At 39.0% G+C, this 12790-nt stretch overlaps 1 protein-coding gene across 3 annotated transcripts; it reads left to right on the top strand.

Annotated features, from left to right (window-relative positions):
- Positions 1–4551: 4551 nt before the first annotated feature.
- On the top strand, positions 4552–12066 carry LOC137599335 (flavin-containing monooxygenase 5-like). Of its 3 annotated transcripts, XM_068320194.1 has the most exons (11): positions 4552–4624; positions 6743–6895; positions 6990–7178; positions 7362–7527; positions 7796–7938; positions 8047–8243; positions 8389–8536; positions 8627–8834; positions 8954–9026; positions 9136–9561; positions 11591–12066. In XM_068320194.1, the coding sequence occupies exons 2-10, from the start codon at positions 6767–6769 to the stop codon at positions 9548–9550; spliced, it is 1668 nt and encodes a 555-aa protein (XP_068176295.1). In that variant the 5' UTR covers positions 4552–4624; positions 6743–6766; the 3' UTR covers positions 9551–9561; positions 11591–12066. The 3 variants fall into 3 exon arrangements, with proteins under 3 accessions (XP_068176295.1, XP_068176293.1, XP_068176294.1); XM_068320192.1 differs by having other exon boundaries at positions 9136–12066; XM_068320193.1 differs by lacking the exon at positions 4552–4624 and adding an exon at positions 4812–4883 and having other exon boundaries at positions 9136–12066.
- Positions 12067–12790: the final 724 nt, after the last annotated feature.

Below are 12790 nucleotides of genomic sequence, written 5' to 3' on the forward strand. Positions count from 1 at the left end.
TAGCTCGTTTGATACAGTCATAGCCAAAACTGCTTTAGTTCTTACATCAGTGGCTGTGACATTGTACTGCTTATAACCGCCTTAAGGTATTCCAGGTTTTATTTTCTGTCTGTTTTAGTCACATGATACACACAGGAGTTAATATTGATTAATAAAGAAAGAAAGAAATGAACAAGGAATTGAAGAAAACAAAGGTGGGATAATATTTTATGTTACTGATTGTTCTCTTCCCATTGCTTCACATTCTAGTGGGATACAGAGTGTGACATTTATCCTCTACTGAAGTATTAACACATTCTCAAACCCTTTTTAACAGAGCATGGATGGACAGCAGCAGAAGGGTCCCAACTGCAGACTATCACAGTGAAATAGACACTCAGTGACCACCAGTGGTTCATTCTGTGGAATGCATATGTAACTATGTTTTATTGTCCTCGTCATGTACTGTATTCCCATCTATCTGCTAAAGAGGTTTATAGATTCACTTTCTAAAGAAATACTGAAAATAGAAATGGTTTACTAGGACCTCCAGATTAGGAGGACAGATCAGGACATAGAAATGCTGGAGTACAAGTTAGAGGTGGGTGATGGTCACAGGTGAATCGTGTTAACTATTAGAATGTTAAGTATTGTAACAATACAACAACTAACTTTGTATTTGTCAGAAATAAAGATTACCACCGGAAATGCGTATTGTATGATTTTATTGCCCGCTGTGATGGTGGTGATGGTGACTCTGAAATAATTCTGGCAGATGGAGTCACTGCTCTGCCGTCCTCGATAGCAGGAATCATCCTGGGGTGTCGTAGGCTCTCTCCTGTAATGTATAGTGGATTCATTAGAATGGATTACACAATGAAAACAAGTGAATTATTATGCAAATCTCTAGATTACTGACCACATTACAGTCTGCTGCTCAGGTAAGAGCATACAGTATACTGAAGAGTCAGGAACAGACCCAGACCTCCACGTCAGAAATGTAGTTGCAGCATCACATGATCTGGACAGATGTTTGTTTGCAGATGTCTATGATGCAGTCTTGAACGTGTTGAAACAATGTTCAGTCTACATGTACCTAAATGGGAATGTGGGTACCATCTGTGCAGCCAATTACATTAGGAAATCCTCAAGGAAATTAAAATTAATAATCCAATTCTGAGGTTATAGCACAATGTCATTAACAGAATATCATTTTAAATTCATTTATGAGATTTCTACATTATTCAACTGCAATCCTGTGGAACTCCTGCTTGATGATTCTGATGGGTTTATCTCCAGGGAAATAGAAAAACTGGAGAACAAGTTTCAAGGCGAGCTGCACTGAGCATCTCTCACATTGTATAGAAAAACTAATGTTTGCATATAAAAAATAAAGAACTGACCGGACCACTACCTACACATAGCACTGCTGCAGATGTGAGGATGGATCAGTACCGATCAGTATGATCGGTACTGATCCATCCTCACATCTGACCGATCCATCCTCACATCTGACCGATCACAAAGAGAACTGTCCGACAGGATATGACAGGACATCTGAACGCGATACAAATTTTTTTTAAATCTCTGTGAATTAATGCAGAAACTCCATCAAGGGGTTCCTCGTCAAACGGACATGCTATGTTCACCTCTTAAATTACGGAGTTATTTATAAAACCTTACTTCGGTCAGACTCTCCGTCTGACAGAACCAGGAAATGAAGCCGCACGAGCGGCGGTGAAAGGGGCGGAGTCAGAGGAAACCCTGGGTTTGTGGAATGAAACCTGCTCCCGACCAGGTTATGTTCACAGAGTCTGTTACTGCGGTAACAAACCCAGAGGTTCACTTTACCTCGAGTCATGAAACAGGTCAGGGTTACTGCTCTAACTGTGGGTTAAGTTACCCCCCTTTGTGAAACCGAAAACCCTGGTTTTGTCTGATTTCAGGGTTAACATACTCTGGGTTTCCACTGCACCTGCTTTGTGACATGGCCCCTCCTCCAGACCAGGCTAGCTTCAGAGTCTGTTACTGTGGTAACAAACCTAGAGGTTTACCTCGTGACACAGGCTAGGTTTACTCCTCTGACTCTGGGTTAAGTTACCTCCCTCTGTGAAACCGGAAACCCTGGTTTTCCCTGATTTCAGGATTAATTTACCCTGGTTTTCCACTAAACCGGCTTTGTGAAACGGACCCTGTATGCCAACGGCAACAGCTCAATCAAAATGAAAAATGGCACGACTCCAAGGTTTAACTTGAAACGAGGCATCTGCCAGGGATGCCCCATCTCCCCCTACCTCTTCTTACTCTGTACTCAAATTCTCACAAACCATATCACTAACAGTGCAGTGCAAGGAATCTCTATAGCTGACAAAAATGTTATTATAAGCCAACTGGCTGATGACACTACTCTCTTCCTAAAAAATGCTAACCAAGTCCCTGTTGCTCTTCATGTATTTACCAATTTCTCTAAGGCCTCTGGCCTATACCTTAATCTGAATAAATGTGAGCTATTAGCTGTTAAAAACAGTAACGCAAATTCCATTTGTAATATTCCTGTCAAAGAAGAAGTCACTCATTTAGGGCTCTTGATCTCTAAAAACCAGAACTTGAGATGTATTTTGAACTTTGACCCGATCATTCAAAAAACCAAAGTTAAACTAAATCAGTGGTTGCAGAGGGACCTGTTGCTTAAAGGCAGAGTCCTTCTCAATAAAGCTGAAGGTATTTCTCGGCTCACCTATGCAGCTCTCCCCATACATCTGGATAATAAAACTATCAGAAATATTGACCTTTTACTTTTTGATTTTATTTGGAAAAATCGTACGCATTATATTAAGAAAGGAGTTGTTATGAACAACTATGAACATGGGGGGCTTAACTTCCTAGATTTTGCTACTCTTAATAATACATTTAAAATAAATTGGGCTCGACACTTTCTCAAAAATCCTGTCTCAATTTGGAACTTCATTCCTCAGTACATCTTCTCTCGCTTTGGTGGTTTATATTTTATTCTCAGTTGTAATTATAATGTAGACAAACTTCCTATGAAATTGTCAGCTTTTCACAGGCAAGTTCTTCTATCTGGTCTCTAATCTATAAACATAACTTCTCGCCTCACAGGTACTTAATATAGAATAATAGAGACATTATTTTCAAGAATAAATCACTTTTTATGGACAGATGGGTTCAGAACAAAATTCTTCTGGTAAGTCAGCTGTTTAATGGAGAGGAACTTTTGCTTTCTTATAGAGAATTTTTATCTAAGTATGATTTTCCTGTTACTCCCAGGGTATTTGCCATAGTGTTTGACGCTATCCCATCAGGCACTTTAATGCTTTTCAGAAATCTTCCCAATCCACCCCCCTCATTCTCCGTACCCAATCCAATTGATTCTCACATAGGGAAAATTTGTTTTTCGACCTTTCCCCGTAATAACAACAGACATATACGTGCTCTATTCCAGAAAGATGTTGTTTCTGTTTCATATGTTGTCTCATATTGGAATTGTTTTGTGAATGACATTGTTTGGAAAAAGGTCTGGATGATTCCACACAAATATCTCATCTACAATAAGGTGAAGGAAGTTTCCTTCACAATTATTCATAAATACTATCCTGCAAATCACTACATGGTTAAATTCAAAAGGGACATAAATACAGACTGTTCTTTCTGTGTGGACTACCCAGAGACTGTGTTACATCTATTTTGGCATTGCCCTTATACAAAAAAACTTTGGAAGGATGTCAGTAGATTCATTAGACTATGTCTCCAAGGGCTTTACCCTATCTTGGGAAAATGTTGTTTTTTGTTTTTATAAGTGCTCTAAGAAAGAAGAAAAGGCTTATTTTCTTAAATCTTAAATAAATCTGTTAATAATTTTGGCTAAATTTTTTATTCATAAATGTAAATTCAGCAACAAAAAACCTAATTTTATTCAATTTCTTAAAGATGTTGAACAATATATACAGCTTATTGACGGCTCTGACAACAAAAAAGCTGTGAAGACCTTAAACATACGTTCCGCTTCAGGTGTTTTTGTGTAATGTAAGGACATGTGGTCATACCCCCTGGCAACTCCTTTATATGTTCTCTGTCTGTAATTGTATACTGTTTTTGTATACTATACTGCATTTTCTTCAATAAAACAAACAAATAAATAAATTAAAAAAAATTTTTTAAAAATTGTATCATCCTGTTTTACAGATGTCAGTATCCACACATTTGAAGCACCGTTTTTCATGACACCACCTACTGGAAACTGGAGCGTTCAGGGATCCGTAGGTATAGAGTGAATAACATGAGTTGCCAGGTAGAGTAACATTTTACTTTTGGAAATCAAAAGAGGTCAGTGTTGAGCCTAATATAGCTTATTAATAACCATCACATCAGACATATAAAATCTTGTCTTTCATTGCTTACATAATCCGCTCCGATAAATAAGTTGTGGTTATTTGCTTCTCAGCTGAAAATAATGAGCGGTGTATTTCCTTAGTAGAGAGAAATTTGGCAACCCGATCTGTGGGCGTGTCGTCAATGATCAACCCGCAGATGGTAAACTAGCGGTCACATGACAATTAACTAGTGCTGTCACTACAACCACAGGACTCAGACGACCTGAAGGGGTTTCTCTTAAATACCACAACAGGTGAGTCTCCACGAAACACGTGATTTACATTTATTTAGAAATGAGTGATTATATTTATTCTGTCGAATGTGGTAAAATATGTTTTGCAATCTTGCGTTCAGACATTAATATTCATTTGGTGATCAATGCAATGTCGAAGCAAGTTGGTGTAATTTCTGTATGTGATTTTTTTATTATTATTTTTTTTACAGATGGTACACAGACCGTTATCTTTTCAAACAGTCTGCATTTAGATTTTCCTTCCTTCTAGTCGGGAGTCGTGAGTATTTTTGTCCGTAGAGAAGAATTTACCGAACTGCTGCACGTTTGATATTTCATAGGCTTTGAAAGTGGTTTCTAATGTATTGAAATGGATACAAACAAACCAACAAAGGGCTTTTGAAATACCTTTGCATGCGCGCTGCAATCTGGATCTACCGAGGTTTTATTACTCATTGCGGTGTCCCCTGTCACTCAAGTAATAATCTAATCTGAATCTACTGTATAATAAGACAACAGTGTGGCAAAGACTGTTGTATCAACACATTTATGTATACCAATTTATATATTTACAAATCATTACACATACAGTTAGACAGAAACCGAGCCAGTTACAAAAACATGTTTTACATATATATAATATAATCTGACTGGAATCAGTCAGATAGAATTTTGCAACCAATAGGAGCTTGTATTATATTAGATCCAGACGCAGAAAAACAAGCAAAGGGACTGGAAACACAGGGGAGGGAAACATAGGGGTAATGTAGGGATACTATTGAGAAAATATGAGCCTCATTGTTAAAACCATAATAGAGCCTTCCTCTCAATGGCCGCCTCTGCTGACAAAACAACTTTGTCCAGCTGTGTCAAATGAAATCCTGAATGAGAGAAGGATCCAAAAGAAGGGAGGGTAGAGGTCAAGACAGAATTTTACGTGCAGGTTTTAGTAAAACTAACAGGCAGTTTAAGATAAAGTGAATGATGTTCACTATCGTCATGGCACCCAGCTGAGAAGGGGTGAGTTTCTTAAAACTGATCTTCAAGGTGAGCTGAGTACTCCACGGGAGAGGCCACTGGCTGTGACACTTTTACTTACAGACACAGTTTTGGTCCATACCCAGGCCCCATCAGCTAATAGGGTTTAGAAGCATTGACCATAGAGTAGGGAACACTGAAACAGAAATTTGTGTGATTCAGGGTCTGGAAAATGTACCTTTTGAAGTAACCAAGTACCTTGAGGTGTTGAAAATGGTAAAGCTTTGAAACAAGGTGGACTTGAGTGCTGTCCAGCTGAACTTAAGATGTTTAGCAGGTATCATGGTAAGCTGTTCAAAGAGTGGTATTGGATCCACAGGCAAAAGACAAATATCAGATGAATAAAGTTTGTATAATATTTTTTTGCAATCAGCAGAGGACACTGGCACATCAATGGTGGAGGAGAACTGGGGATTAAATGCAGCAGGTTTATGAGTTTCTAAGAACTGTGTAAGTGGGTTGTTTCAAGCAGAGGTGGGGTAGGTGGAGCAGGTGAAGAGCAGGTTGCTCACAGACAGACAGTTAAAAACAGAGAGGCAGACAGATGCTTCAGACAGAAGCAAGGGGAGTATGGGGCAACACTGGGAAAGAAGGTGGAAAATCTGAGATCTAGGCTCTGACATGGGGGGATTTCATAAATCAGCAACGTTATGTGATAGGATTATGATGGCATGCTTGTGGTATTCAACAGCTCAGTCGATCACATTTCATAAATAACCCTTTCGTGTCCAGTGAACCTCTTTTTCTGTGTGGAACTGCTTTTGAAACTTACTACACTATACAGTAGCTTACATTAAGATTAGCTGTTCCTACTGGAGGTGAGTTTATTTAATCATTCATACAAGGTTTGTTGGTCTTAGAAAAATGAACTGCTGAACCTCACCAGTTCCTTATCATTATCATTATTGTTATTATGATGTACCCACGATAAGCTGGCGTCTCATTCGGGCTGTCACCTGTAGCCAACTGAGATAGGCTAGAGCAGACCTGTGACCCACAATGCAGATAAGTGGAAGACTGCAATAGTCTTCTCGGCAAGAAGATGGACGGATGGATTATTAATTTTGATGTAGGCACATTGATATGTCTTCTTCATCCCAGGTAATTTTGACAGAGGACTAAAACATGAGTCGTGTGGCTGTGGTTGGAGGAGGGAGTTCAGGTCTGGCCTGCATCAAATGCTGTCTGGATGAGGGGCTGGAGCCCGTCTGCTTTGAAAGTAGCGACGACATCGGTGGGCTGTGGAGGTTTAGGGTAGGTCTTAATATGGGAAAGAGGAATTCTCATTTATTCACACAATGTATTTAGTTATTTAGGATGAAGACATCCTCACTTGGTTGTTTTTTAGGAGAATCCAGAGTCAGACAGAGCCAGCATCTACCACTCTGTCATCATCAACACCTCTAAGGAGATCATGTGTTACAGTGACTTTCCCATTCCTGGACACTTCCCCAACTACATGCACAACTCCCTCATCATGGACTACTTTCGAATGTATGCTGATAACTTCAAACTCACCAAGCATATACACTTCAATGTAAAAACACTTCCCTAACCTTATGAGAACTATATTACAGCATTGTTAGCTAGTTGCTCGGTTTTATATTTGTGGTAGATTAATGACATTTGTTTTAATGAGTCAGAATTAAATGTCTTTATTATAAATTTATTGACATTACAAAATATCCTCCCTAACAGTTTCTGTTTCTCTGTTATTTAGACTAAAGTCTTGCAGGTGAAGCAGAGATCAGATTTTTCTCATTCAGGCCAGTGGGATGTTGAGACAGAGAACAAGCATGGAAAAAAGGAGAAACACATTTTTGATGCTGTGATGATCTGTATTGGACATCACTGCAACCCCAACATGCCACTGCAGGACTTCCCAGGTAACACTACAAAGCTACTATCAAGCACTTCCACAGCATTAAAATGCATTACAATTAGGCTGAATGTTTTGAAAGGGATGGCAGAATACTCACAACATTTATGATGTAGCAGAGACAATCCTTGAAATCGGAGCACAGGATTAGCCAGCCCATTACTTCAATTACTAAATACAAATATATCAGCAAAAGCATGAAGACATTTTTTTGTTAATCACATCTGAACTGTGATGGGGTTTGCAGGATAAATGTCTCAAACCTGTCTTCTCAGGCATCAACACTTTCAAGGGAAAATACTTCCATAGCCGAGACTACAAGACTCCTGAGGAGTGGAGGGATAAAAAGGCTGTAGTGATTGGAATAGGAAACTCTGGAGGAGATATTGCAGTGGAGCTGAGCAGAGTCACTAAGCAGGTTGGATAATTAATGGAGGCAAACAGAATACAAACTTTATCAATTGACCTAAATAAAATGAACCTTAGTCAAGTGTTTCAATAATGATTTACTGCTTGTGTTGCGCAGGTATATCTAAGCACTCGAAGGGGAGCTTGGGTCCTAAATAGAGTTTCCCATAATGGCTTTCCACGTGATTTGCGCAGCAACAGAGCACTATCGTTTATGCGTCAGATTCTTCCCTTTGGAGTGCTCTGCAGCATGGAAGAGAAAAACCTCAACCAAAGATTTGATCATAGTCTGTACAAGTTGAAGCCAAAGCACAGGTAGGATCTGACCTGCTTACAGTTTTATATACTTGTTCAACATCCATTCTTTGCACGTGTGAATCTTTTTAGCCTTATCTTGTATTTAAAAGACCTTCGGTATTCAGCAACTTGTAGTAACAAACAGTTTGATTGTAAATCTCAGGTTGTTCAGCCAACATCCTACAGTGAATGACGATCTCCCCAACCGTATTCTATCTGGAACAATTCAGGTGAAACCAAACATCCGCAGTTTTCAGGGGTCCAGTGTGGAGTTTGATGATGGAAGCGTGGTGGAGGATGTTGACCTGGTGGTAGGTTATTCCCAAACTTATTTCATTGTGTTAGGTAGTAGTGATGGGCAGTAGCATGACACTGACACAAACCTCCTGTCTCTCTTGCAGGTGTTTGCTACAGGTTATTCATTTTCCTTTCCATTTCTGGACTCACATGTAGTCTCAGTGTCTGAGAACAAAACATCTCTCTACAAGTATGTGTTTCCTCCTCAACTTAACCCCGCGACTCTGGCCATCATTGGTCTCGTGCAGTCGCTTGGTGCTGTCATGCCCATCTCTGAGATACAGGCCAGATGGGCCACAAGAGTGTTTAAAGGTAATATACTATATGTGTGTTCTGCGAAAAAGAGAATAATTCAAGAAAGAGAACCTTACTTTAGGACATATGCAGTATTAAGGAGTCAGTTCACTCTCACCGAATCTTGTTTCTCACAGGTTTCATCAAACTTCCTTCAATAGATGCCATGCTAACAGACATTCGCCGCAAGGAGGAGACAATGGCTAAAAAGTAAAAATTGGGGCTTTATCAACTTTGCAGTTGCATATTAGCTATGTAAATGACAGACAATCTTGTTGTGCACTATACTTGTGTCATCTTCACATTTTCTTTCTGTCAGATATGTCAGCAGTCAGAGACACACAATCCAAGTTGACCATATCGGCTACATGGATGAGATAGCAGAGCTGATCGGGGTTCAGCCCAACTTCTTGAAGCTTCTGCTCACGGATCCGAGGTTATGGCTAAAGCTGATATTCGGACCTGAATCTCCTTATCAGTATCGTCTACGAGGGCCAGGAAAATGGGCTGGAGCTCGACACGCCATCGTCACTCAGTGGAACAGAATAACTCAGCCATTTCATTCTAAAGTCTATGATGAGCCTAAACCCAGGAGATCCTCCATGTGGCCTCTGGTTCTGTCGGCTGCTGCTCTGGGATTGGCTGCATACATCAACAGGAACAGCCTTCCAGCTTTCCTACAAGATCCAACTGCACTGTTGGACAAAATAAAAGTATACCTGTCTGCACAGTGACGAGAATGCAGGTACACTTCCTGTTCAGTTTGATTATGGCTGTACAATTTGTGACTTAACATAAATAGCATAAGTTTTCAAAACACTCCAAAGTTAAAAAAGTAAATAACACAGCCCCTTTAAATGTTAAATTCTTCCATTTAAATAAGCAGTCCGCAGCTATTTAATGTTCTTCCCAATTAATGTCTATTTTTGTGTATTCCTTTACTATTTAAATGTATGTGATGCAACTTATATCATAATGTATAACATAAAGACTAAAAATCATAAACTATCGCTTAATTGGAACCACGTAATGCATTTATAAACACAGTATTTCCCAGATTTCAGTTTAATATTTTACTAAAGAGTGAATTAAAAGTCTTCCAACAAAGTACATAGCTGGATGATATACATTAGTTAATGATTGTACTTAATGGCCACTTTAGGTTCCAGTTAATGCTTGAACTAAAAAAAACCTACATAAAACTTGGGTCTCCCTTTGGGATGTCTTTAAATCTCAAGCCATCCCACTGATTTTACTGTAGAGGTGAAATGGTACAACTCAGTGGTCCAATAAATATGAACTGAGACAATACTTTAGCAGCACGGTGATGCAGTGAGTAGTGCACTGTGATCATAAAGGAGAATGTGAATAAATTAATGAATGAAAGACAATACATTAACAATTCATATAAATACAAAGCAGGAAAGTGTTTTCTGTATTTTCTCAGTGACTCAAGGGACTGATGCTGAAACTGTCTAACAGGGTTTCCTGCTCAGAAAATTATCACACCATCAACGCAGTTGCCATTTGCTATGTTAATGTAAAAATCTACAAACCAGGAGGCTATACCTGATTGGTGTAGCCTTTATTTAACCAGGTAGACCATTTCTCATTTGTCAAGTGATCCACTGGTGGTATTTAGCCTTATCCATTGTTTGTCTATCTTTTGTGGGTTGAAAGTAATGTAAGGCTGCATTTACAGTAGCCTACATATCATTTGAGGTAGTTCTATCCTCCTGACTACCAGCGGTTCAAATTTGTCCTCCGTGAAGGACGTTTGTAAACCTGAATATCTCCCACCCACAGCTCCTGCATTAACTCCTTTTGCTATCTACAGAAGATATGCAGGGTTTTTCAGTGATACCAAATGTAAAGGGTGGGGCTTTGATAACGTTCACTTCTTCATTCTGGAAAGTGGCATCTATCGGCACAAGTACACTTTATGGAAAAAGGAAATGTACTGTAAGAGCATAATACTTTTCATTGAGCAAATTGGTTGTAAATGTTGCTGGCACATTTTATATAAGTCTCTTAAGAACACATGAAAACATTTAAATTTTATCTGCATTTTAGGATAGTTTTTAATTGTTTAAGAAGTGTCCTCTGCAGTGGACATTTGTAGTTACTGTATTCTATTTTGTTTTTTGTTTTGGGTTTTCTTTTTTCAAATGAAAAAGGGAGTCATTGTCAGAAGCACAGAGGATTTTACTTTAATCCACCAGTGTTTGTTTGGTGCTTTAGCATGATCAACTTTCTCGACACCTTGATGGCAAAAAGACTGACAGAAACTGAACGCCATGAAAAACAGGGTGCCAACGGAGTGCAACATCATAGGGAATAACCCCTTCAAAAAGATAGAAATAGGGTCATCAGAGATGGCAGTACGATGAAACCTTCCTGAAGTTTCTGCCATAAAGTGGTTGCACAACAAGATAGTTACCATGGCATCCTCTGCCTATGGCATTGAACCCAAGAACACACACACACACAGGATGGTCCAAGAAAGACAAAAGGTTTGTCCAGGTGTCAAGGCCACTGGAAAAATGCTGAGTAGAACACCAACGTGGATGGTGTAGATTTGGTTGACCGAATGTTGAGTTTCTATACAGGATGGCCTCTCGCACTCGTGTGCAGTTTTCCACTTTTTTGCCCTTGTAATCACCAAATCCTGGCTTCAGTATGAGAGGGACTGACAGTTTCTGGTGAAAGAATCATTGACGTTTCATGACTTCAAACTGCTCTTTGGTGAAGACTTGATTACTGGGCCCAAGCAGGAGTCACATGGGACAGTGAAGTTAACTACACACCCCCACACCAAAAAGTTTGAGACAATCTGGTCCAGTCCATCTTCCAAAGACAGTGGAAAAAACACATCAATTTGTCACAGATCTGGCTGCAAGAGCAAGACATATGTGATGTGCACAAACTGCAAGGTGATCCTTTTTCTGTTTCCAAGAGGGAGAATTGTTTTTTGAAGAATCCTACCAAATAAGCACAGCAAGGCAAGGCAACACAAAAGCGATGGTGGACATTTATGTGGACCTTAAACCCCAGCATTTTCTTTGGCACTAACCGATTCAGTTTCACATATGGAGTTCTGATGTCCACTGTGGTCACTGATGGCACAACAAAGCAAAAAAACAAGTGATTTTTGACAGTTCATGGTAAAATCATTTGATGTGGTCTCTGGGACTAATTAGTTGCCATTAAGGTTCCATTTCACCTGTACAGCATTCCGATATTCACTGTAGTGGAAACATGAAGTTTAAAAATAAAACAAAACAAAAAAAAGTTTTCTTTTTTCTAATTACCTTCTTAAACAAAGGTTGGAGAATTTTAAAAAAAAGAAAGAAAGGAATGTTACAATTTTTCTCCCTGGTAGTCAGGAGGCTGTTGGTCTTAGGCTGAACTTGGATTGGATAAGTACTTGTGAGAGGCCAAAGGGCAGCACTTTGTAAAAAAACTTTTATTTTTAGTGAATAATTTGCTTTGTTTTTGTCTTGTGTCTTTATGCAATATGCGGTTTATTGGATAAATATCCTTAAGGTCCAATACCATACTTTTAGTCGATTTATTAGAATTTGGCGGACTAATCACTTCAAATCACCTTTTAGGAGTTTTTATTTAGTTAGTTGTTTTACGTTTGTTTGTTTTTTTACTTTTGTGCTGTTAGTTTACTTAATTCTGGACGAGAACTTATTGATTTTAAGTGCCTTGAAAATTAAGTACAGCTCGACAGGCCTATATTAAGGTGATGTCATTTGTAAATGTTTTCTTTATGGAGCTCCAGCCGTGGTGTTATTCTGATATTATTATGAGGTGTATTGATTTAGGTAGAAGTAGGACATCACTGAAGACCGCGGAGCGAAATACATGACCCGCCTCTGAGTTACAATATGGGAAATCTTACGAAAAATTTTTTATACATCAATTGTTTGAGGTAAAAAATACAGAAAAAACATTTTTCTTGATGA

The sequence above is a fragment of the Antennarius striatus genome, chromosome 7 (genome assembly GCF_040054535.1).
Source record: "Antennarius striatus isolate MH-2024 chromosome 7, ASM4005453v1, whole genome shotgun sequence".
NCBI classification, from domain to species: Eukaryota; Metazoa; Chordata; class Actinopteri; order Lophiiformes; family Antennariidae; genus Antennarius; species Antennarius striatus.

Coding starts and splice junctions, on each gene's coding strand:
- LOC137599335 (XM_068320192.1), top strand. CDS start 6,767: ATGAGTCGTGTGGCTGTGGTTGGAGGAGGGAGTTCAGGTCTGGCCTGC. Junction 6,896..6,989: donor GTGGGCTGTGGAGGTTTAGG/GTAGGTCTTAAT, acceptor GTTGTTTTTTAG/GAGAATCCAGAGTCAGACAG. Junction 9,027..9,135: donor GAGGAGACAATGGCTAAAAA/GTAAAAATTGGG, acceptor TCTTTCTGTCAG/ATATGTCAGCAGTCAGAGAC.